The following is a 27,772-nucleotide window of genomic DNA, read 5'->3' as shown; positions in this document are numbered from 1 at the left end:
ACTTGAGTCATTACTAGTTAGTTCCAATGATCTTCACTTTATAATACAGATCCAAATAATTAGTAAGTAATAGCTCACAGATGAAAGTGTTACTAGATACTTCTGTGGGAATTACTAATTATTTGGATCCGTATTATAAAGTGAAGATCATTGGAACTAACTAATGACTCAAGTGTTACTACATGATCTAGTCATGATTTGTGCAACCGTTGTAACTTGTTGTATTATCACAAATAAATTGGATGTTGCACTTAAAATGCAATGGTTTACCTAAATAAATTATCGCCTAATATGACAATTCATATTGTGTCTTTTTGTCATTTGCACTAAAAACATCCCTGTCTCATGTTAAGGTCCCTAACCCCTCACATAATGATGACACATTGCACTCGCACATTTATCAATTAGACATTATTAGTGTCATAAGGGAGTTCAATCCATTGTTTATGGCCTGACGAGCCGCGTGTGAGTTTTAGTAGTAGTTTTTGACAATCAAGTGCCACCCCAAATAAAAGACTGGCACAAGCTGGCCCCCCCAGAAATAATGTCCTGGCTACGCCCCTGGCAGGTAGCACTCACAAGATTACATTACATTGAGGACAACCACAGAGAACTGAACATTACCAGGATTATAAATACACAGGAGGTAAAAAGAGAGCTGCATTAGACATGTGTGGCAATAATCAGTAACTAAGGGTAGCTGCGTTTAAACAACAATGATGTAGCTACTTAAAATGGAAATGTTTTTCCTTTGCATATTTCATGTATCCGAAACGAAAACAAATGATCCCAGTTTCTTACGGATCTGAGAAAATGACTAAAAACTCTTCTGCTGCCAGGTCAGTTTCGATGTCACTTTGTAAAGAAACACTTTGTGCCTATTGACTGAACATGTAATAAGCATGAGCATGACGTCACCGTCCTCACAAATTCACGTTTTTGTTGTTTACATAGAGAATAACTGTATCGTTCCACTGTAAACAATGTTATGCTATTTAATTAAAAAAAGCATGGTAACAATATTACACAATGTTTTTGAGTAGTTATGGCTACCCTTGATTTCTTTCATGGAATCTAACTGATTAAATCATAGGAAGTTGCAAAACAACCAGCATTTAAAATAAAAGCATACACTGAGCTGCAAAGAGATATTTAAAGTTGAAGCATGCAATTTTTGCACCATCAGCAACCAACAGAATTCTAAAAAGTATGTTTTGGGGTTCGTTTTCCAGACGGTTTATACTAAACCTATAAATCAGCAAAATAAATATATAAATGAATGTTGGGCCTCTGAGAATTTGGGGCTTTACAATTTATTGACCAGGACATATGCATCAAGCATTAAACAAGAGAAAAGTCTTTCCTCATCTCCACAGTTCTCTCAACTTACAATTATAATAAAACCTTTAATTTCCTTTGCACTGCTGGTAATCACCCTCTGATTATTTGGTAGAAATACCTTACATTCATTCCATACAAAATACATTCAGAAAGACACTTCAGGTTTGTTCCTCTTTTTAAATGAAAAGCATGTAATGCTCAAATTTAAAAGCCTTTTTCAAAAATAGAGGTGTTTTGAAAGTAATTCTCCATGTGAGCATTACAAAAATATATATGTGTATTTACATATATCGAATGTTATTTGTTAGGACTTTAGCTGAAAAGCTGAAGTTTACCCATGAGGTGCTTTCTTTGTCTCTTTTTATCACATTGCTTCATACTCACTTTCACCCCTGAATTCTAGATTATTTTATAGATTATAATGTTGATTTTCTGTTTTGAATAACAAGAAAAAAAATCTTCTGTAATTAAAACACTCAAAACAAAGAACAATTCTGAACATTTCTAAAGGGAACAAGTTTACAATTGCATCCAAAATCTGACTTAATTTGGAAATTATTTGGTTTTTGGGTCTTCTCAGGTGTCAAAAAAATGGGTTTCAATGCACGGTACTGTACTGCAACTATACTCGGAACATAAACTGGTGAAAAAATGGGGTTTTGCTTAAAGGGATAGATCATCCAAAAATGAAAAAAAAAAAAAAGTCTTCATTTACTCTCCTTCTTGTTGTTCCAAATGTTTTAAGAATCGATACGCAACTCTTTGGTAGAACAACAGCATCCCTTTTAAGGATAACTATAATTGTGTTGGAGAAAAGGAATAAAGGGTCAGTCAATGTATTATTTTAAACAATTTACAAGAAGACACCATTTCTTTTACTTTGTGAACACAAGAAGAATTGTTTTTTTTGATTGCCCACTGCAAATATATTTTAAAACCTCAGTGAAAATCGAAAGGTAAATCATTTAATTTGAAGAAATGATCTCAACATAAAAGTGCTCTAAACACACAGCAGAAACAGAAGAACTTGGTTGCTTGCATCTAATTCAAAAGTGATTCAATCACTGAAGGCAGGTACCAGACAACATATTTCTTGAGTTGTCCATGCATTTATCTAATCCACGTGGTATAGCTTGAGGATTTTTGTTGTCCATATATCATTTCTACTGATCTGTTTTAAGAAGCATCATATTCTGAAGGCCCACATATTTTTGGGAACAGGAATCTGGGGTTCCGATGTAAAACATTAAATCGCTGTCCATATATTCCCAATGATACTTGACTGCTTAATGGATCATATCATAGTAGTGGCAGGAAAAGCAAATTCAATGAAAAACAGATGTGATGTGTCCATCTAAATGGTTGACCCGGATGTCTTGGTGGCAACAGACATTTTCATCAAAAGCATGAAAAGTCATTGCCCGTGGTGACAAACTGAATTTGTGGTTACGGCACACTTAAATTGGCCTAAAGAAGATGGATCCATGGTGGTTAAACTTCAGCCAACTGGAGCCAAATTGTTGCACAAGCCCATGTCTTACTAGTGTATCTTTAGATTCTTCGTGATAGGACGAACAGTTTTTTAGCAGTACTTTTGTGCAAACTGAATGGAAGATGACGATAAACAATTTTATATTCTAGGGGGGAAAAGTGTATAGCTAAAAAAAAAAGGAAAAAAAAAACGTGTGTGAAAAAAAGCAAATGTCAGAAGATGAGTATCATCTGGGCATGTACTCCTCAGGTACACCAGACAGGTTTCTCTTTCTGAGTGCCGTGTCCACAGTCTTAATAAGCCCGTCAATGGTGGCACGCATTTCAGGCGTGTAAGGGTCATAATCCAGCTTTCTGAGCCCAGAACGTTTAAAGTTCCCGTCTTTCTGTCCTTCCACACACAGCAGGCGGTCCTCTGACACTTCCAGGCCCAGAAAGATGACCATGCTTTTTAAGTGAGAGAAAAGGTCCCGTTTTAAATCCTCAAAGTGCACTACTTGAACTTTCTTCCCATATTTCAGCCAGTCTAGTGTGTGGGATGCCCACCATGGAGCGTAGTTCTTCACAAACTCTGGCCACTCTGAGAGAGAGAGAGAGAGAGAGAGCGAGAGAGAGTTTAACTTCTTGAATTTAACTTCTTACAGTAACATGCTGTCCCATGGTGCCTAAGATTTAGGCCCCGTCCACACTACTGCGTTTTCGTTTAAAAACGGAGACCTTTTGCTACGTTTGCACCTCCCGTCCACACTAAAACGGGAAAAACGAAGACCTAAAACGGAGAAGTTTAGAAACGCTGCAGCTGCGTTTTGCGTTTTGAATCTCCGGAGGGCGTTTTAGTGTGGACGAGACAAAACGGAGGAGTTTACAAACGATGACGCAGAGGCTCACGCTCGGCTCTATGATTGGGTGTCATCAGTCATGACGTATCTTTCCCTGATTCGCCAACCACTGTTTACACCGGCGCGCACATGCCCAGTGTTGGTGAATGGTCACGTGATCCACGTTTTCAGTCGTTTTAGTGTGGACGGAGATAAATTCTAATACGCAGGTAAAAAGCTAGTGTGGACGGAGATCGTTTTCGTTTTAATTCTCCGTTTTTAAACGAAAACGCAGTAGTGTGGACGGGGCCTTAGTGTATTAGCATCGACAAACACAACTTGATGGTTTTGTGAAGGCTGGAATAGTGGAACGGCATAATCATAGTTCTAATCACTGATAGCACTTTTCTGAAATGACACATTAAGCAAAAGTCTTGGAATACATGGAATTCATGCACTTAATCATTTTCATGTAATAGTCATTTTCTGCTGCTTTTCTGCAGTGGAGAAAAAGAAATAGCTAATAAAGAGCTAATGTCTTTTTTCACAGTGATTAACATAATCATAACCATAAAACAGTATAAAGGAAGAAGCAAAAAATGCTGATTTTATTTTTTTGATGCTTCTGCATTTCGGTTAGTGTGACGTATTGTATCAGAAAGGCACGTCAACAAGAACAGGGAAAGGCGTTTTTAAAAAAAGACGATAAACACAAAACACTTGTCATTAAAATGTCAGAAACCTAATCAAAAATGAAACAAATACAGAATGACAAAGTCCACATTTCGAAAAAACAAGACACCAAAATGTCACAAGCATCTGCTTCTCTCTGGGAAAAAAAATATTGTACAGAAGCAGAACAAGCAGCAAATGTTGCTTAAAAATGGACTTTGTTGGGATAGAGGAAACTTTGCACAATCTATTCACTGATTGTACCACTGCTCTCAAACAAATGCAGCATCATTTTTGTAAAATTATTTTAATGCAAGAAAAATGTGTCTTCTTGGTTTAATAGTTATAACTATAATTAACCATTAAAGGGGTGAACTGAGAAATCAAATTTTCCTTGAGCTTTTGACATCTAAGAGGTCATCTTATTATAAGAATATCCTGTAAGTTTCAGAACTGAAAACATCCTTGTTAGTCCAATAAAAGCTTTTATTGACACCAGCCTCAGCAAACGACTCGTTTTTCAAAGTGGGGAACTATGACGTCAAAGAGGATAAAACACCACCCCCACAGACGAGGATAAACGCCTACTTCAACACAGCCGGTTTAGCCCCGCCTACCCATTCGCGCATTAATATAGATGCCTACCTCGTGATGACAAACCGGATCGAGCTACCGAGCAATACAAAATATTGTGCAGTGCCTGGTTGTGGAAGAAGACAGTCACTGAATAAGCTTCCTCTGGATTCCAATAGGACTGCATAGATAAACTTTATTTTTAACGACGTTCCAGTTGATGAGGTAAAACATTGTCCGTCTGTTCGCTTCATTTCAGTGAGGATTGTTTTGTAAACAAGACTGGATTTGCAGACGATTAAGAGTAAAGAACGGTGCTGTGCCGTCTATATTGGATCTTTCAGGAATTGTGCAACACACGGACTCTGGGTCGAACATGTATGGGCGAATCATTCCGGTTGCCATTTTACAACATTGGACGTTTCAAAACAGTTTCCCCCAAGTGCATCGACGGGTGAGTTGAAACTCATTATAATATGCAAAACTGTTATCGACTCACAGCAGTGGGCGTTTACTTCCAAGTCTTCAGTGCGAGACGCCCATAAAAACCAAGCGTTTTTCAGCTAGGCTCAAAAGTAGGGTACAAAATAGCCTATTACGTATTCATTTTGATGTTTTTGAATGCAAAAACCAAGCGAACGTCATAAGTTGACCTCAGACAACAATAAAATAACATTTAAAAAGCCAGTTCATGACCCCTTTAAAAAAGTAACATGTATTTGGTGCCTAGTAAAAGACTCATGTACCTAAAAATAAGCATCAGTTTTGTGGAGGTTTCAGAGTTAAAAAGGGAAGAAATTCTCAACAAAACCACATTAAACAGAGTCATGGCTGTTTGTGTCTGATGAGTTCATGCTTCTGACCACAACAGCAGATTTACCCTCAAATTGACGTCAACGTCAAGAACAAAGCAGAAGTTCTTTTGATCATTTACCCCAATGATAATTTTCCCAAACTAAACTAAGACACAGATCATTTCTCATGTTCACAAGTTCACACTTACGTATAATAAATACAGTAAAGGTTATAGGAATTTGCCGTGCTGTCTGAGGGGTCTCTAAGCTCGGAATATGCCAATATGCCAAGATTTTAAAATACATATGTTGTGGTCGAAGGATATTGGGTTTTTGATGGCTGATGCCGATATCTTAGAGAGTATGTGGCTGATGGCAGATATAAAGCCAATATATATATATATATATATATATATATATATTTGGGCTGTGCAAAAATTAATTGCGATTAATCGCATCCAAAATAAAAGTCTGTGCTTACATAATATATTTGTGTGTGCTGTATATAATTATTTTGTATATATAAATACACACACATGCATGTATATATTTAAGAATATGTGTTATTAATATATAAAATATGTATATTTATATAATATAGATTATGTAATTATATATATATATATATATATATATATATATATATATACAGAATTTAAGTGCAAATAATTCTTAAATATATACATGCATGCATAGGTATTTATACAAAATAACTATATACAGCACACACAAATATATTATGTAAACACAGACTTTTATTTTGGATGCGATTAATCGCAATTAATTTTTGCACAGCCCTAATATATATATATATATATATATATACTGTATATTACTTAAACTTTTTTATTTATTTTTTAAATAACTGATTGTTTCGCTATAGATAAGACCCTTATTCATCGTCTGGTGTCGTTTAAAGCCCTTTGAAGCTGCACTAAAACTCTCATTTGGATCTTGAACCGTTTGGTTCCCATTGAAGTCCATTACATGGGGAAAATCCTGGAATGTTTTCATCAAAAACCTTAATTTCTTTTCGACTAAAGAAAGAAAGACATGGACATCTTGGATGACGTGGGTGAGTAAATTATCATCAAAAGTTTTTTTTTTCAAAGTAAACTACTCCTTTAATAACACCAGTTAACATGGTTTTATGTGAGTAGCACTGTATGTCTTGCACACTAAATAGAGCGATCACAAGCTTTAATTCCTCACCTTTCCCCCTCCAGTGAGCTTGAGAGGCAAATCCAATATGGCCGCCATACTTTCGGTTAAATTCAGCCATGAGCGCTTTATAAGGGTTCCGGATCATAAGGATGCTAGCGTCAAAGGTGTCAATCTCCTTCCTGCCGCTCTCATGGGTCTTGATACATATGGTTCTACCGCTGCGCCAGTGATCTCTCTCCCCTTTGAATCCTGCATATTCAAAGAGTTCAGCAAGAGAGGAAGACCATGAGCAAGCAAGAGAGAAATCAAATGGCTTTATGGAGAACTAAAAGATAAATGAACCTTTGTTGTACAGTGAGCCATCAAAGTAGTAGCTCCCGGTGTAGTGCCCCGTGGCCAGTTCAATAAGGTGACGGGCCCAGGTATTCCCCGCTCCTGGGAAACTAGCTAGTGCTATTAGATGCTTGGAACGAGTGGGTAAAAAGCGCCGGTCCATACAGCGATTATCTGTACAGATAAAGGAGGACACACATCAGACCAAACATGAGATATTTTGGTGAAAAATATCCTTAGTCTCATTAAAGTTTCCTTAAAACTGCTCGACAAGCAAGTATACTAGCATATGTACTTAAAACTAACATGGATTAAAACCACAAAAATGATGGTCTTTAATCACAGAATCATTCTGTAAAAGACAGGTAAAATGTCTCCATCAGGTTTGAGTGGTTTGATAAACAGTGGGAAGGCTTATAATGCACACATTACCATGAACATATGCTGCTATTTTGATGAAGTGGGACAAAAACATTTTGATTCAGTCTTTTCAAATGTTGTCTTGCTTAGTTTTCAATTTCGGGTTTGAACCAGTTCATGATGAGCATTCAGAATTTGAACCACAGATGACAATCAGTCTGAGGAGGAAATGAAATGAGTTTGTACTTTGATTGTTTAGACGGGCCAGATATTATGGGGTGAAAGTTGGGAATGATTAAACCCCATTAATCCCCATAATTTTTTTTTTTTTTTTTTTTAACCTTTATTTATCCAGGTAACATGTTTGAGAACCACTTCTCATTTTCAAACATGACCTGGCCAAGAGGCTACAGGAAAAAATAAGAACATAATGTACAGCTGTACATCGTCAAACACATAACACTTAGAACAAGCAGCTAAATAAAAATAAAAAAGACAACAAAGAGGAAAAAGAAAACGAATAGAGTGCTTAAATAAGTGTGTAAATATGGTTCATGATTGTCAGCAGGAACAAGAGTCAACTATGTAATTTTCGAGGTTTTGCTTAAAGGTGGAGATTGGGATCAGAGATGTAAGTTGTAAATGAAAAAATGAAGGCCCACAATGATTATACTATTTAATTTAGTATTTAATTTAATGTATTTTAAGCCAAATACCTCATACCTCATAATTGGTTTGTGTTGTTTCAACATTATAAATACCATAATATATTATATAATATTTAAAAGTTAGGTTAATACTTTAAATATTTTCATTCTGTAAATATATGAATACAATGCATAGAAAGGGGCCAGTCTATAAATGTCAAAATACACAGTATTAAAAGTATAGCTACAAAATGCAAACATTATGTGTGGTAACATGATTTTAGAGTGATAAAATAGCTTACTAACCTTATCTGTGTAAAGTTATCTAAGTAATATCTTATATTACAAGGACAATATTTGTTGCCATTTTGCCTTAGTGGTTATAAACTTACACAGATAAAGTTTATCAACAGTATGCTCCAAAAGCTTAATTTTTATTGAACCAGGAACTCTTTAAAAATTGGAATTTCTTCCTCCCTTAAAGTGAACCAAGTGTGTGTGTGTCTATGTTTGTTTGCTTTTTTTGGCTGAGTGCATGTTTGAGTTTCGGAAGAAGGCTCTGCTTGCATAGCAGAGCAGTTGCATCATGCAAGTGCGCATTTATTGAAATGATATCATGCATATATATATATATATATAGAGAGAGAGAGAGAGAGAGAGATATCTGCAATCGATTTAATGTCATATTTACATGTGGGATCGTCAACTTTGACCACTCTTGAAAAAAAGCAAACTGTAATAAAGGAGTCACATTTTTTGTGCAAACTGTGACAGCGAACTAAGAGAAAAGGAAGAAGAAGTGTGAATTTTGCAAACGTGAGGGTCGGTTTGTTCACAAGTGATAAGAAGCCTCAAAAGCAGTACAGGAAGGGCAATGTTTGTGTTTCTGTGAACTGACATGTTTGTGCTTGTGCTAAACAGTCAAACCCGTATGGTAATAAAATCCTTGTGTGCTGCCTTTGCGTTAGCCTGAGCCCACTGTTTTAGTGCAAACAAGGTCACGCTACCTTGCACTTGGGTCTGGTACACTACAAAGAAGTCCTTATTTCCGCAGCTCTCAAAGTCTTCCCCAAAACATCGCTGGAGACACAGTTCCTCATCCTCACGCTCATGCAGAGTGAAGAGAGGAGTTGGAAAACCACAGTGACATTGTTCACCACCCAAAGCAGCCAGAGAGAATTCCTATGCCAGGCAAAGGAAGAGATCATTTAACACACTCGCATAAACACTGTAGTATGAGAGACACCAGATGCATATCATGCACGCATACTCACTTTCTCAGTGCACAAGTCAACACACTTGTCCACTGACATGTTCTGAATAACAGCACTAACAGGAAGCGCCAGGGTCACGTTCTCTGGCCTCTTGAAACATCCCTTGAAGATGGCACTTCCATCTTAAGAGCAAAATAAACAAGTGCATGATTTTTTTTAAATGTAAAAACAACAAAAACAATTACATTTTAGTATTTTCTCAAGGAAATATGAGTGTTGCTTGCTCGAGAAAATCTCACTCGCATGGTGCCAGGTTGTCCTAGGTAGTTTCCAGAAGGACACTATGCAGTTGCTATTGAGGTTTTATAGCAGTGTGATACTTTGTAAATACTTTCTGCCAAGACTGCCAGATAGCATCAAACACTACTTAAACTTAGTGCAAAATACTGTTTTGGTATTTAAACAGTGTAAAATACCATCTAACACTACTTAGTCTTTGCCTTTAATAAAACCGCGGTGGTCCCAAGGACTTCTTGACCTAACTGATCAAAGTTGTTCCTGCACAACTATTGCATTTGTTGTTTATCAGACAACCTCTCCCACACATCCTGTCATATGACAAAAGTGCTAAATCAGGACAAACAGGATGGAAAGTCACAAGTTTCTGCCTGATGTGCTTGATGAAACATGACGCATGAAGGATGAAGATTGTGCCATAAAGAACAGGAAATAGATAAGGAATTGTATTCATTGGTTATTTTAAAATCGAATGCCATGAGAAACAATACTGGGAAACGCCTAGTTTTTAAAACTATAATAAACATACATGCAAATGAATGAGAATGGGAAAACTTCGAATAGGCATCCGAGAAATCGAATCTTTCCTCAACCACTGAAGGACAAAGAGTAGAAATCATTAAAAAAACCCAGTCCATTCCACTGAGAGATTAATAGTGGGGAGTCATTTGCCCTTTGCTAACCTGCTCTGATTATTAAAGGGGTGGTTGTTTATGATTTAACTTTTTTTTTAACTTTCGTTAATGTGTAATGTTAGTCTGGGTTTCCCCATACTGCCTTGCGCAGCTAATTAAAAATTTGATCTGACGTTTTCGGAGTTGTGAGATCCAGTCTTTCTCAGCTCTCATGTACCCCGCCTGGAACAGCCTTACCGATCGACTAGTGCTTCTGATGTTTGCCGCTGGCTCTGATGTCTCTAGTCTAGTGGTTAAACGTGAGATACAATTCGTCTTGTGTATATCTAACGAGCGATCTTTGGTCTCATTAATCTATCATTTCTTCCCTGGCAAATTATTTTGGCTAAGGGCAAAGTGAAGTTTCATAACTTTATATTTTGGCTATTTTAACCCCTTAACTGTCACCGTCCCGGTACCGGGACGCCTAACTTTACTTCACTATATTTCTATTAAATCCTAATCTAATTATGACAAATTATATATTGTTGGAAAGGTCTAAGACTTCTAAATAGATATTCTACCCCTGTTTTGTGTTAAAATGTATGTAGGAAGAGTAATTGATGAATTTATGACAAGAGTGCACCTCAAAAAATCTGCATCATAACAGGAGTTTTGACCTTTGTCACAAAAAGTTGATGAACCCACTTTTAATCATTGAAACTTCTGTTTTTATGCTAAAAGTTCATGATAAACATATAATCTAGTATTTTTTAATAAAAAATAAAAAATTATAGTACAATATTATCCTCTAAAAATGATAATATTTATATTTATTATCCTCTAAAATATAATATTATTTTTTATCGCCTTTTTTATTATATCACATATTTTAGTAGTTATCATAAATTAGGTATCATTTGAAAGCTTATAAACTCAGAATTCATCATGTGAAAACTGTTTTATAATTGAAAGTTGCGTTACCATAGAAACGGTACTTATTTTATCAGGCTCCTCCTCTTTTGGGCATCATTATATTTCATAATTTATTGTCAAAACCTTTTCTAATCTTGACAAAACTGATATTGTCAGAAAGGTCAGAGTCTCAAGGTTCCAAATTTTGTGACAGAATTGATATTTGGACAGAAATGTATTAATTTGTTAAGGCAGAATGTATACAACTAAATTCAATGGAATTCAATGGCACCCGGTGGCTATTTTTGGTACTACGCCTAAACAAAATCTCATGGGAACTTCAATTTTTGTGATATCAACTTCAAATTTGGAACATAACTTGATAAGATGTATGGCTTTGATTTTATAGAAATTCTAGTGTAAAAAATATTTTATAAAATATATATTTTATATAAAATAAAAAATATATAGTAAAGTATATTTAATTTACTGTAAATTTAAACTTCCATAACTTTTTCATATTTTCATTTTTTAAAGTGTTTTCACTTCAGCAATATTCTGCTGAGTGTTTTCTTTAAAACAAGACCAAACTTGGGTATATATTCCAAAGCATTCTTAAATTACAACCATTTAAGTTTGAATAGTGCATTTTAAACCCCATCCTCAAATAGGGGGGTGACAGCTAAGGGGTTAAAGGGTTAGTGCACCCAGAAATGAAAAATCTGTCAGTATTTACTCACCCTCATGTTGTTCCAAACCTGTAAGACCTTTGTTAATCTTCGGAACACAAATTAAGATATGTTTGATGAAATCTGAGAGCTGGATCACTCCTCCATACTAATCCATAGGCTTCTTGAGGAATTGAAACTTGCCGGCCTCGAAAAGTTATTAAAGACATCGTTAAAATAGTCCAAGTGACTTCAGAGGCTCAATCTTAACTTTATAAAGCGACGAAGAGAATACTTTTTGTGCGCAAAAACAAACAAAAATAATGACTTTATTTCAACTATTCACTTCCTTCTCTATGGGCCTCTAGTCAGTTAACGTAGTGTGATAGCATAGAGCTAGGCTCACCATTGGCCGACGCTGGTCGTGTGTGATGCGCGTGACGTACAATAACAGAAGCTTATACTATAAAACTAGTAACCCGACTCGAGGCAGAGAGAGAAGTAAATGAATAGTTGAAATAAAGTCATTATTTTTGTTGTTTTTTCCGCACAAATGTGTTCTCGTCGTTTGATAAAGTTAAGATTGGGCCACTGAAGTCACTTGGACTATTTTAACGATGTCTTTAATAACTTTTCGAGGCCGGCAAGTTTCAATTCCTCAAGAAGCCTATGGACTAGTGATCCAGCTCTCAGAATTCATCAAACATATCTTAATTTGTGTTGCGAAGATGAACGAAGGTCTTACAGGATTGGAACAACATGAGGGTGAGTAAATACTGACAGAATTTTCATTTTTGGGTGAACTAACCCTTTAACGTTGTATCCTGCTGTATGTTTGTTTGAATCGTTTACTTTATTTCTTGTATTATATAACTTCTTATACAGTTTAGGGTACTTATACTGTTATAATGTCTATTACTGATAAATAAAGTATTTTGAGCTAAAACTTCACATAAACACTCAAGGGATATCAGCTTGTGGGACTTATTTTACAGCTTGTGAAAAGGGCATTATACCACCCCTTTAAAGCAGCTTGAAGTTTTAACTTTACAATAAGGTTTCATTTGTTAACATTAATTGACTAAATTAGTTGACATTTAGTAACAATGAACGATACTTCTGCAGTATTTATTCACCTTAATATTAATTTCAACACTTACTAATGTTGTTAACATTGGTTATTGCCCCGTGTCCACAACTTGATTTTAAAAATGAATTAGTAAGTGTTGAAATTAATATTAAGGTGAATAAATACTGTAGAAGTATTGTTCATTGTTACTTCATGCCAACTAATTTTGTAAATGAATGTGAACAAATGAAACCTTATTGTAAAGTTTTAGTTGATCTTATCAATAAAAGCAGATAAACTGTGCGTTTCTGCTTTCCTGAGAGTGACAATAAAGTGTCGAGCCAGGCACAGAGCCTGTCTAAATGTGTGAATGTAAACTTGCTGATGCGCATGTGTAAAAGTATCTGTGTTACTTAAGTATGCTCACATCGGCGGGCCGACTCCTGGCTCAGCTCCAGTCTGTATATGGACAGTCGATTAGGTCCTCCACAGAGGTTACTCTTCTCCCCTTTACACTCCATATTGCATTCACTCTCTGACACGTTGGCCGCCTGGATCTTATGGCCACAGTAGCACTCAGCTCCAAACTCCAGACCCGCATAGAGATAACCCCTAATAACACAGGATGAAGGAAAAACATCTTTATTTTGCATTTAGTTGCTATTATGCATTATTGCTGCTACTGCTGCTGTATATTGTTGCGGTTGTTGTAGTTTATTGCTGCTGTTGCATATACATACATATATATATAGACCATTTTGTAAGATGTAAACAACACTGGTCCAGAAGCACTTCCTGTTTCAGTTTTTTAACACTACATAAAAGTTGGGATAAAATACAACCAACAAAACATATAAAACTGAATCAAAAAGTTAAACAAACATCTTTAAGATGTTTTCTTTACATGTATGTGAAATAAAGAAAACAGTTAAAACTGAAATAGGAAGTGTTTCTGGACCAGTGTTGTTTACATCTTGCAAAATGGTCTATATATAAATATATATATATATATATATATGTTGTGACCCTGGATCACGAAACCATTCACAAGTCACACGGGTATTTGTGACAATAGCCAACAATACATTATATGGGTCAAAATGATTGATTTCTCTTTTATGCCAAATACCATTAAGATTTTAAGTAATGATCATGTTCCGTGAAGATGTTTTCTAAATGTCCTACCATAAATATAGAAACGTATATTCTGTTTAGATTGCGTGAGCGCAGACCTCCCTGGTGATTTATGTAAGAGACTGTTTCTGTGTTGTTGTCCACCCACACTAGGACATGACAGCCTCTCAACAGGAGGAGAAAGAATTTCAAGGCCAGAAATACAGCTATCAACTCAAGGCAGTTGATGTGCCAATCGAGCTGATGACCCTCCCATTCCGCTCCCCAGCCCATCAGGGACGTGTCTGTTGTCTGTTGTTAGCAATCTGCAACAACAAGGCACCCGTAGAGTGGGATCCAAGGCAAGGAACCGGGGTCTGAGCCACAGAGATAGTGTATCTTTAAGGTTTAAGCCTTTTTACTGTGTTTGGGGGGCTTTTGTTCGTGAGGCCAGTCAGGCTGTAATCTGGCCACCATGCGAGTACCACCTCGAGTAATTCCTCGAGTAATTCCTAAGCAGCGCAGCATCGATTGTAGCTTTTCAAAGGGAACTAAGCATATCTTTTCTTCCATATTCTGACATATAGGGTAGACTGGGTACAGTTGAGACACTTTTTGCGTTTTGATTTTTCCACACAAAAATAGATACTGAAAAGACGTGAATTTCCACATGACATGCCACATGACATTTCATTAGCTTGTAGACTGAGATATTATCAATCAATATTACTCATAAGTAGTTTATATTTTCCACAATTAGCTCATGAAAATAAGGTGCTTTTTGTTTCAACTTTGTCTCAACTGTACCCAAATGTGGTACAGTTGAGACAGTACCATGGTACAGTTGAGACACCCATTTTTAATGATGTAAAGGTAATTAATCGTTCATTGAAAATATAATAAATAAAGACATATAAAAAATAACAATTGGGCAACATGTTTGTTTATTCATCCATTCAAATTCATTAATTTTATCTTAATTAGAACTGGTTAAATTTTATAAAACAGAAACAATATATTTTACATGTTAATTAATAATACACAGTTTAATGATCACAAATACCAAATTTTTTTTTTTTCATTTGCGGCTTATGCTGGCTAATTATGACATTTAACCTGTTATCATAACACTGAACAACAAAACAGTGTGTTTCCAGTGTGTTTTCCTAAACTTTATCGGGGGTACAGTTGAGACAGTGTTGTTTCAAATGTACCCCGCTGGCCACCTCACACATTTCTCTAGATATTGCAATGACCATGATGACACATGAAATATGCCTGTTTTTAGGGCACAGAATAACGTTTATGATTATACCAGTTACGTTTAACAGTCACATAAGGATAATACAGCTCATTGTGGAGTGTGCATGGTGAAGTGAAGGTCTTACATTAGAAAAAAAAACTTTTGCCAATATCTTTGGATCGGAGATGCGTCCATTGATCAAATTTCCCACGATCAAAGAGGACACTAATACACATGTGCACAGCAAGTTATTTAAGGTGTCTCAACTGTACCTATGTCTCAACTGTACCCGTCCTACCCTATGATGGAAATGTATTATATTTTTTTTTTTAAAGAAGGAAAAAAAGAAAGTAGGACAAGACAGGAACTTATGCATCGGTTGTTTACTGGAATTTGATATGTTGCTGTTGAACTGTTGGCGGGTTTAAATGACTAAACGATCAGAGAAGTTCCGCATATGTCACCAGAGAGAAGAGAGAAGTCTGTTGTTTTGACCAGATTAAATATTACATAATATTAACTGAAAAGTTGTAGGTTCAAAAAGGGGTGTTTCATGAACTACAGTATCACATTTGAGCCTTTTAGCAGGAACTTTTCAAGGGAAAATGTAATACGTGCTCCACAGTTTCCTTCATACGGATGAATTCAGTTGTGCACATGGGCGTGTATGTGTAGCTTTTGAAAACAGCAGAAATAATGTGGTCTATTGTTCTGACACTTTGACCAATTCCCAGCCATGTTAACCTCCCTCATACTGTTTTGCATGAAATGGTTTTGATACAGCGAATGAACTGTGTAGAGAGTATCATTTCCGAGCACTCACGGAAAAAACTGTTTTTTTGTCACTGTTTTTGCCAGGCTGTTGGCTAGCAAAATGGTGTATAGTGGTTCTGGACCTGACTAATACAAGCGGCCTTCAGACTGACGGCCAACGTTACATGGCCGTGACGTCTGAGGCTGAGACTAAAACAAGCATAACTACAGTCAGTGTTGTGCCTGAAGGCTATCAATGAACGATAGTTCATGAACTTGTTTATATTTTGGGCGAACGTGAACTGAAAATACTGTATTAGTGCCTGATGAACGTTACTGTGAACTCGTTCATTCTGGTGTCTGTGAACGCACGCTCTCTCAGTTTAACTTCGTTCAATATGGTGCCAGATTTCTATAGAGCCTAGAGATTTCTATTCATGTAGAACTAGTTCATAGTATGAACTATGAACTGAACTTTGAAGTTAATGGCTATAAAATGTACTTTCCCTACACTGACTACAGTAGGCTGAGATAAAAAAAAGTAAGCTGAACAGAAGCATTGCTTGTGTGAACATGAAATTCCATGGTTCAAAAGCTCTTTTATTGGAACCATCATTTTAATGTGCTCTCCACCCCTCAAATACTTCCTCAATGCAGTTATTTTTTCAGCTGGGCCCCCAGTTTAAAAGATTCCATTGTCAATGTCAACAGAGCCCTTCCTTTTAAACATGCCCTTATGAAAAAGAAATATAAGAAATATACTTCAAGTTCATTTTATGAAGTATACTTAAGTAATGTTCAAGTATATTTGAAGAGTTCAGATGCAAAAGCCTCTAAGTGCCATTTGAAATTTTCTTCTAACATGATCATTTTTATCAAGCTTGTAAATTTAAGTTCAGTAATTTCACTTAAATGGGAATGAAGATTACCTATTAATTGTCATTTAAGTGAAATTACTGAACTTAAATATACAAGCTTGATAAAAATGGTCATTTTAGAAGAAAATTTCAAATGGCATTTAGAGGCTTTTGCATCTGAACTCTTCATTTTTAAGTATACTTTAAGTAGAAATCCCATTTGTGTCAAAGACTACGCCTTCAAAACACAGATGGAGTAGATCAAGTCCAACACCCCAAAGCCCCAGGTGAAAATAAAGTGTATTTGAGTGCACTAAAAAACCATTTAAATACAAGAAAGTACATTTGTAGTACATTCTTTCTTTTTGTGCTAAAAAAACTGTAAAAAATTATACACTATAAATATACTAATTAAAAGTATATCTCTATGTGTAATTATGAAATAGTATTAACTACAATTGATATTTAAAATGTATTTTAATGCATAAAAAAAGATATACCATTGAAAAAATACAGTTTTTCAAAGAAGAGTTTTATTATTGTATTTATTACAAGAACATTTTAACGCATTAAAAATAGTTCATTGTTAGTGGACTTTTAGATGGCTATCATAAGTTTAAATTAAATTGATTTTACTTAAAATATATTCAAAATGTAATTGTCAAAAAATTACATTTTCCAAAATGTGGTATTTAATTACACTTTAAAAAAATAAACTAAATATTACTAATTCATAAATCGATTTTAAGCTATTCAGATAAGTCCACTGCACAATGGTGGACAATTACCAATATTCAAATTTTAACAGTATAAGTTTAGCATAAATGAGGCAGAAAATGCTACTGATGATAGTAATAGTGTACTTGACTACTTTTTTGACTACTGGGCTGTTAGTCGAAGTGCTCCCAAGCACTTGCTGTGGTATTCCGCCATACAATAGTTATCCATTTACATGCTAAGAAAAACGCAACGTTTTATCAACGTTTACCATCCTAGGTCGAGTTACACTGCCAGAGTAACTGTATTTATAGGGAAAACGTGGAGGTGTTTGGTCGCTTCTCTGCTTGCCCCATATTGAATGAACTGGGCTAGTTAAGTGCTAACAAAGTGTCTCGCGCGCCAGCGATTGAGTACACGCACTGAGACGAGAGAGGTATGCATCAAGTCGTCTCAATTAAGGGAATAACATAGTTTAGTATGAAAAAAACGGTGAAATATCCCTTTAAGAAGTACTAAAGAAAAACTTTTAGTATATTAAGTATAAAGTTAGTGTGTGAAAATTGAGCACTTTAAGTACATTGTGGAAGAATACTTTAATAAAATGTATTTTAGTGCACTTTTTAACCTAGGAAAACATTATAAGTATAATTTGTATATATTTATTATATATTTTAAATAATTTATTATTGCATTTAAAATGCATTTAGCGTCAAAATAACACGCACAGAGCTTTGTTCGGTTATGGGTAGATTTAGTTCTGGGGCAGGGTTGGGGTTAATTTGGGTGTAATTTGAAGTATATTTCAAAGAAATACATAAAGTATATTTTTGAGAAGTATATAAAATGTTGACTGAAAGCATGCTTTCTTATTTTTAGTTTAAAAGCTGTATACTAATGGCACACTTGAATAAACTTCTTTTTCGTAAGGACAAAAGTAAACTTTCTCTTGACTCGTGATCAATCAACACTCACTTTTGTCAATGTTAAAGCTTCTCTTGAAATTTTAGAGGAGAAAAAGGAAAAAACTCAGAGGAGAGAAAATAAAGGATCATCTGTCTCCTGTTTCTGGCTCATACGCAAGACCACTATGGCAAGACGTGCTGTTCATGTTGGATCTGAATTGACACTCATTCCTGATGCCAAATTTTCAAAAAAGAAAATATTTTTCCTTTTAGTTTTCTCCCTTTCTCTCTTTCTGTGACTTTGCAAGCCACAGACTGATGTGATTCAGTGTATTGGTGTTAATGGGTACGCAGTGTTAAGAAACATTGGAAAGCTGGTAGGGTAGAAGAACCGAGGAAAGAGGAAGGAAGCAAGAGTGCTAACAAGATGGAAAGTAAAAAAGGCAACATTACCAGTTCAACCAAAAATGAACTTGAATTTACCCTAATGTTGTTCCAAATCTGTGTCAAAACTGGAGCAATTTTGAATAAATTCTCCCTCTCTACAAAACCTGGATATACTGTATGAGTAAGTCTAATTTTAAAAGTGAGATTTCAAGACTTCATGTAAAAATCATGTAAATTAATACAATATTAAAGTGCTTAGGGCATTTTTAATATAAATATTATTTTTTTCTGCCAGATCTACAATATTTTATGAGGTAGATTGTAAGTAAAGATATTTTAAAAAATCCAGTATAACAAAACGACTGAAAATTTTATGAAATAAATTCATTGGTTAAAAAAAGTGTGGGATCCCTGAAAACATTCGGCTCTCATAAATTATTGAATCATTCATTATTTTACATGAACTAGGAGTGTCCACAGATTAAAATATGCTTTTAAAGCAAAACTATAGGGCTAGGGGCTTGAGGTCCCCTTGAAAACGATGTCACATCTCAAGGGGTTTGCCTCTCAACAATAAATTTACTTTACTTGGGCTTTCGAACATTGTTCTTGGACAACAGGGGTGGGTGACCAATCAATTCATTTAAAAGGTCAGATATATAAGTGAATAATGAATTAAAATTCAACCTGTCCCTTTAATAAAGCTATCATATGGCTACTGAAAAACTGGGAAAAAAGTGCATGAGTCGTACTGAGCACATTTACTCTCATGCTTTTTTTCTTTCTTTTTGAATCACTGTTGATTGAAAAGAGCGATCGACACAGTTCTTCAGTATTTCCCCTTTTGTGTTCCAAAGAAAAATAATAATAATTCAGGTTTGTAAAGACATCTGTATAGCCTAAGTGAGTGATGATGCCTATTTTGGGTGATGAATTCATAATTACTATTAATTACTGGTGAGTACATATCTTGAACATGAATGAGAGTGCATGTTAAAGCACAAATCTTTGTGACCATCAGAGGATCATCAGAGGAAACAGCACATCTGATAACTCCTTCCCCTATCTGAGTTAATTATAGGTAAGGGAAACAAGATAACTCAAGGAATTAGATTAGTGTGCATGTAATTAGATGTAATGTTTATGTATGTGTTCTTAATAACATGCATGTTTGTTTTTGTGGGTTTTTGGGGAGTGTACTGTGTAGGTGTGGAAATTGTTTCTTAAAAGAATAATAAAACTTGAAATCACTTGCATTATGGGAGACAGATATCATGCTAATCAAGAAAACTGCTTCATAAACATACCATATAATGTATTAAAGGAGTAGTTCACTTTTAAAAAAATGTAAAAAAAAAAAAAGTTTAAAAAAAAAACTTTTGCTGATAATTTACTCACCCCCACGTCATCCAAGATGTCCATGTCTTTCTTTCTTTAGTTGAAAAGAAATTAAGGTTTTTGATGAAAACATTCCAGGATTTTCTCCATATAATGGACTACATTGTGAACCAAACGGTTCAAGATCCAAATGAGACTTTCAGTGCAGCTTCAAAGGGCTTTAAACGACACCAGACGATGAATAAGGGTCTGGAATGTTTTCATCAAAAACCTTAATTTCTTTTCGACTGAAGAAAGAAAGACAAGGACATCTTGGATGACATGGGGGTGAGTAAATTATCAGCAAAAGTATTTTTTTTTTAAAGTGAACTACTCCTTTAATGAAAGGATTCTGTCATGGTATTTTGAGGTTTCAGCACAGAAAATTACCCGAATATAAACTATAGAAGTCAAAAGAAATGTGTCTTGTGATGCAAATGTGAGCATACTCATGTACATGGAGATAAAAAGTTTCAGTCGACATACTGTACCTCTCAGCGCAGTTGTCCTGGCAACGGAAGACGGTCATTTTTTTGTAGTCAAAAAAGGACACCCCTCTAAGAGCCCGTTTCTGTGTGTCATCAACATAGCAGCCGGTGTACTTTGCTGAAGAGAAATATATTGAAAACATCATTAATTCCAGTACCAAGAAATAAAAAAATTGAATCTTCTTGATCAGTAAATACTCAAGAAACATTCAAGGTTGTAAAGCACATTTTCATAATCACTAAAGTTGAAACTCAGCACCATCTAGTGGCCAAATCGTGAAATCATAGCCATATGACTGTTTTGGGAATAGAGAATTTTGAATATTAATTCAAGGCATTTTCATACATGCTGAAATCGTATTACAACATTTTTATAAATGAGAATGATGTTGGATATGTTTCTTAATATAAACTTTAGTAGGCCTATTATTTAAGATTTTGTGTTTTTTAAGTTATTAAATGGTTTATACTTCACACATAATATGCAAGTCTGTAATAATTAAATAGCTTTCATTTGTGTGTATTGAAAACTGAGGGAAGAGTCAAAGGGGGATAATCAACATTCTTTTAGAGCTTAATTTGCTTAAAATATTAAATTAAAAATCCTTTGAAAATGGAATGATTTTTCATTTTAACAAGTCCTAACAGTCTGCCATCACATATTGTGATTAGCAACCATATAGAGAATGCTATTCCATATATTACACAACATTAAAACACATCTACAGTTTGGATATGGTCACATTGTTGTGGAAATTTTTGTTCTGAAAACATTTACAGTCCGATGCACAGATGCATCATCTGCTCCATCAATCTCATCATTTGTGACACACACACACACACACAAATGACCCAAAATGCCCTGTTGCATGGCATCCGTTCTTTCTCTGTAATCTCATCTCTCCCCATTAGGACTGAATGTATTTTCTAATAGCAGAGATGAGCTGGCGAAGGGAGGGTTTGGACATATACACATATGAACCAGTACAACATTATAGTAATTGCAATTGTCTAAAAAGCAGCGAGCGTGATGGTGAGTTAATCGTATTGGCAGGCACAGAGGGCAAGCTCACTAATCTGCTTTATCTACAAGTCAAGCTCCATTCACTCAACACTGTATTGCCATTCTGTGAAGCAACTAAGTGCTTGGATGAAACTCTCACTAGGCAGCACGACTACAGAGTTAATGATGCTCGCTGTACTCACATGATGAGCTCTCTGCATGAACCGTTTGCTCTGGATATTTGAAGAATAATGAGGAGGGGAACAGGGAGTTATAAAAGTTTCACTTCAATATATTAGAAGAATAAACCTCAATATCATAGCCTATCAAATTAAAATCAAATTTTCTGTTTTTACACTTTTAAACTCTTGCTTCTATATTTTTTGTTTTCTTAACCGACAGGTTAAAGCTTTGTAACTATTAAAGAAAAGATAAAAAAGAAGAAAAAAACGCTAATATTTTTTATTTAATGTAGAAAGGATATGCCTTTTTTTTGCTTTTGCATCTTTTGTATTTGACTATTGTATTAATAACATCTAATTTATTTGATATTATTAACATTTAACTTTTTTTTGTACAGCTTTGAGCTACTAAGTGTTCTTTGAATTTACATTATTATTATTATTATTAATTGAGTTAATTAGTTAAGCACTGTCAAAATATATATTGGATTAAAAGTTTGCTCTAGTCTCCTAATATTATTATGAAAGCTTATTTCAGTCACAAACAGTGTAAAAGTGTCCTGAAGGAGGCAGAGTAGAGACAGGGACCACACATGGAAGAGTAAAATGAAACATGACACCAAAATTGCCCCCCTTCACTTTAATAATACATGTCTCTCTTCACAATGATTCAACAGTGAATGTGAATAAAAAAATCTAAATATAATAAATATATTATATGAATATTGACCAAATATAACCTCCTCTAGTTACTTTAAATCAATTTCACCCAAAATTAAAATGGGTTGTAAAAGTTAACTTCCACATGTGTTACAATAAGTATTTCTATTAAAAACCGGAAACTTCACACTTCCTTTCCATTTATTCTTCTCTTTTTTTGTGTGTGGAAAAGTGACTCTGTGAGACTTCATTCTTCAGATTTACTTCATTTTTTGAAATGATGCAATTGTCTGACATAGGTCAGACATACTAACTGAGCCAGTGAGCCAAAAGACAGTGACAGTCGTGCATTTCCAACTCTGTTACGTACTGCCACACCATCTGGTGCCGATATCACAGACATCGTAGACTACAGTGAGGGATGTTGGGGGCCTGAGCTCATGTTTCTGTCCTTGACATCCTTTGAGATTCATTAATTGGATGTGTGCCTTTACAACCATGAAGATACAATCTCCATAATTACAATACAGTGGCTTTCTCCTTATCAGAGAGGTTGATTGCTAAAGTCATGCAACATATGACTGTCAAAAGTGACACATGCAGTGTTTTATTAGAGGGTTACACTTTTTTCAAGAGCCCACTTGACAACCATCTGTTCAAACCTCACTATGGATAAAGGTGATGACCCGAGACTCACATAATCCACTAATTGGCTTTCCTTTGGCTTTTTGTGGGGTTTTGTGTGAACTAGTGATTTCACACAGGGTACTGTGGTGGGACTTTTCTGAATGTAGTCCATATTTCAAAGAGAATATGGTTTCATTTGAAAGGGGCCCATTCTGTTTCTTGGTGTAATGTTCACCATGATTTAAGTAACTTGCAAAATGCATCCTGTAAACTAAACTAATCATGACTAAAGTCTTTCAGATTTTACTTTGGACTGCACAGCACACCATGAACTATAACTATAACATTTTAATTTTCAAAATAATGGCAGTTTTCATAAATGATTGTGTGTGGACACTAATATACACTTTTTTTTATAAAAAGAAATTTATACTTATATTCAGCAAGGATTGTTTCCAAAATATGCTGGGTTTTCTTCTATTCATCAAAGAATATTGAAATAAAATCATGGTTTCCACACAAATAATAACACAAATGTTTTACAACAATGATAATAAGAAATGTTTCTTAAGCACCAAATTAGCAATTATTATAATGATTTCTGAAGGAGCATGCGTCACTGAAAGCTTAAGTAATCGCTGCTGAAAATTCAGCTTTGCCATCACAGGAATAAATTACATTTTAAAATATACTAAAATAGAAAAATAGTTATTTAAATTTGTAATAATTAGGGCCGTCAAACGATTAATCGCAATTAATCGCATCCAAAATAAAAGTTTGTGTTTACATTATATACATGGGTGCACTGTGTATAATTATTTTCTATAGATATAAATACACACATGCATGTATATTTAAGAAAAACATATATTTATATTTGTATATAATATAAATTGTATATAAATCTATATACAGTATATACATGAAAATATTTCTTAAATATACACAAGCATGTGTGTGTATTTATATATATAAAATAATTATACACAGTGCACCCACATATATAATGTAAACACAAACTTTTATTTTGGATGCGATTAATCGTTTGAGAGCCCTAGTAATAATATTTCCCAATATTATTGTTTTTACTGTTTTTATATTGTATTTTAATGCAGCCTTCCTTAGTGAAAAATAAATAGGCTACAATGTATTTGAAATACATTTATTTTATACTAAAAATACATTTACATACTATTACCCCTGCAATTGCACTTTTAGTGCACTAAATTGATATACTTATAGTCTAATAAATTGGAACAACTAATTTTGCACTTCATGCACTTATTCAAAATAAATGCTGAGGACCAACTAAAGATATACTCAGTATTTGATTGTGCTGAAATGGAACTACAGCAAGTATACTTCAGGTACACTTTAAATATCTTGTATTTAAAGACTGATATATACAGAGATCATACTACGCTTACTAATGGTGATATTAAAACACTTAGGCTTAATATTAATAAATATGCATTGTGCAGTAAAGAAATGCTCCAAATAAAGTTGAATCATAATATTTATATCAGTAATTCTCAAGCATATGTCAGTAAATATGTTAATGGATTTGTAGTACACTTATGAAATACATGTGTTTAAAATCCATTTTGGTATAGATTTTTTTTTCACTAAGGTTAGTCAGGCTTCTTTCAAAAGCATTTTAAAAAATGTTTTACCAACCCCAAACTTTAGAATAGTACAGGTAGTGTAGTTGTCATAATAGTTATTGTTACGTTATAGTTTTCGTCAACGGACATATAGGAATGATAACATCAAATGTTGATTTAAAAGTGATACTTGGAGTCTGTTAGCAAAAAACATAGCATTGTATACATAGCTGGCATGTTTCAGCTTTCTACGTCTAAGACCTTCAGCAAACACCATCAAACACACTTTCCTACTAAACCATGATGGAGGTCACATCATGTATATTTAATGATATCACCTAAAAGAAGAAGCTTTTAGTTCAAAGAATGATTCTCATTTGCACATGGCTAACCCATAAATGTGAATATTGTTAAACTTATTTAGGATAACCAAAAATTCTTTCATTGGAATCACTCAAATTGGGTTTTATTAAATGTATCAATGACATTTTTTGTCTTCATTATAAAAACATGCTTCTGCTTTTTCCATTAAAAAACAGATTTTAAGACTCGTGCCTACTGTTCAGCAAAAAAAATATTTTTAGGAGAGATGAAGCATCTGCCAAAGGCTATGAACTAACAACAGTTCTCAAATGTGTTACTCTAGCGTTAGAAGAAGAAACACACACACACGCATTCATTATTTACTTCAACAGTCACCAAAACGGCCAGCTTAGCATTTTAAGGCGGTTTACCATACTCCACTGAGCTTCAACCATGGCCTTCAATCCATGACTGTCTGTGACAACAACTGACCAATGACACGCATCTTGAAGGGCCAATCAGCTCGTTCTAATCAATAGCTGCGTTCTGCTTCACAGGGCACACAGTGTTCACTACACCCCGAGCACTTCTGAAATGCTAATCTGAAACGCCATATAGCACTTGAGTCATAAAGATTAGCATGATGATATAATATATGCAAGTAAATAATTATAAATCATAATTAATCTTTTATATACGTGTATATGCGTGTGTTCTTCATGAAGTTTGACTAAAATAAATAGGATTTTTTTTCAGCTAAATTCACCTCAGGTATGCTTTCAGTTTCTATGCTTCTGTTTGCAGTTATAAAGCACAATGTGATTAATTAAATGTAGCCTACTAAATATATAATAAATGATTTCTTATTAAATCGTATTATTATTTTCTGAGGTGGTGTGCAATAATTGATGGGTAAATTTCACCATTTTGATGAAATTCATCAAATCCGCCATCAAATTGATACCGTAAGTTTAATTATATCAAGTGCTGTGAGAAAAGGCTATAAATCTCTACCTCCAACATCCTCACACTCAATATAGTCAACTAACCGAGACTCTTCTTTATGTGTACAGATGTGTCTGTACAGATGTGATGTAATGATTCAATATCATATAGTCAACTAACCGAGACTCTTCTTTATGTGTACAGATGTGTGTTTACAGATGTGACGTAATGACTCATATAGTCCACAATATGCTCGAATCTCCCGAAAACATTTTTAACCCCAAAAAAGCTGATTTGAAGCAGCTTTAAGACATTCAATTAAGACTCTTTCTCCACTGAGAGTGTCTGAGGTTCCTATCATTGCAAGGAGAACTGTGGTTTGTGGTTTGCATCATGACAGAAGTGCAACATTAATCACTTTCTTTTTACACACACAACCACATGTGTCATGTCTGTGTGAGAAAGTGTGGTATTCTGTTAAATGAGGCAATCCTGTGTATGAAAAGACCAGCATTGACAGCAGTGTGGAAAATGCTTAAGCAGAATTACATCCATGGTCAGTCAGCTTTACCAGAGAGACTGCACTTATAAATTAGCTTCACTCACTTTGGCAGGTGAGTGTCTTGGCTATGGTGGTGCAAAAAAAAAAAAAAAATTGGTTGGGTAAACTGCTTTGGTAAAGTCTAAAACCAAGACTTAATTTTTCTTCTCAAATAAATGTATCTTGTTTAAAAGGGGTCATGACATGTATTGTGAAGCTTTGGGGGTGTTGGTGTTACTCCATCTGTGTTTTGATCATCGTTCTGAATCTGATCAAGGCGTAGTCTTTTGACACAAATGAGCTTTTCTCAACTTTTTGTGTTTAAAATGTTGGCTTTCTTTATGAAACTTACCAACATTCAAGTGTTGTTCTAATTAAAAGGTACAATGTGTAGGATTTTTGCAGTAAAATATCCAAAAACCACAAGGCTAATGTTATATATTTTACGAGGATAATTGTCAGAGGTATTTGTACACCACTGAGGACATATTTATGAATAAAAATATTTATTTTAGATAACAAATTACATAAAAAGTCCCTTTAAGGCTCGTCAGTAAACGGCCATTGTTATTTTGTTATGATTGGCTAACATCATTGCGTAGGAAACGGCATCAACGCCCACTCAATATTGAATGCGTAAGTATTTTAAAAACATTATCCATATAAAACCTTATTTACAGAAAATGCACTATGAAATAATTTACTTATGGTTTGTGATACAGTTGCAGTCAGATCCAATACAGCTGACTGCTTTATCCTTCAACAAATGTTTATTTCCAAAGTGTTTCAAGTGACTGAATGCCAGTGGGCGGAGCCTATAGTGTGACGATATATATACCTATTCATCAATGTCATGCTCTGGGGCAGTCAAATACAAATGCATTTAACCCGTGTTTAACCCGTGTTTTTAGGATGTTATAAGCTATGAAACTTGCAGGATTTTTTAATGGAACAAAGACCTTTCATATTAGGTAAAGATTAAGGCAAATTTGATTTCTCATGTCATGACCACTTTAAAGGGATACTCCACTTTTTTTGGAAATAGGCTCATTTTACAACTCCCCCAGAGTTAAACAGTTGGGTTTTACCGTTTTTGA

At 34.7% G+C, this 27,772-nt stretch overlaps 1 protein-coding gene across 6 annotated transcripts in view; it reads right to left on the bottom strand.

Annotated features, from left to right (window-relative positions):
* Positions 1-1,297: 1,297 nt before the first annotated feature.
* Positions 1,298-27,772, bottom strand: part of wscd2 (WSC domain sialate O sulfotransferase 2) — a 69,180-nt gene continuing 42,705 nt past the window's right edge. For all 6 annotated transcript variants that reach the window (XM_089130488.1, XM_039658211.2, XM_039658210.2 and 3 more), the window contains exons 4-10: positions 20,814-20,928; positions 13,398-13,582; positions 9,468-9,589; positions 9,201-9,375; positions 7,196-7,360; positions 6,902-7,102; positions 1,298-3,412 (exon numbers count right to left, since the gene is read on the bottom strand). In XM_089130488.1, coding sequence (XP_088986614.1) covers positions 3,060-3,412; positions 6,902-7,102; positions 7,196-7,360; positions 9,201-9,375; positions 9,468-9,589; positions 13,398-13,582; positions 20,814-20,928 — 1,316 coding nt within the window. In that variant the 3' untranslated portion in view covers positions 1,298-3,059. The remainder of the gene's footprint in view (positions 3,413-6,901; positions 7,103-7,195; positions 7,361-9,200; positions 9,376-9,467; positions 9,590-13,397; positions 13,583-20,813; positions 20,929-27,772) is intronic.

This window comes from Pimephales promelas, chromosome 4, assembly GCF_988280905.1.
Source record: "Pimephales promelas chromosome 4, fPimPro1.hap1.1, whole genome shotgun sequence".
NCBI lineage: Eukaryota > Metazoa > Chordata > Actinopteri > Cypriniformes > Leuciscidae > Pimephales > Pimephales promelas.
The sequence above is the reverse complement of the archived record's forward strand: the minus strand, read 5'-3'. Positions and strand labels throughout refer to the sequence as shown.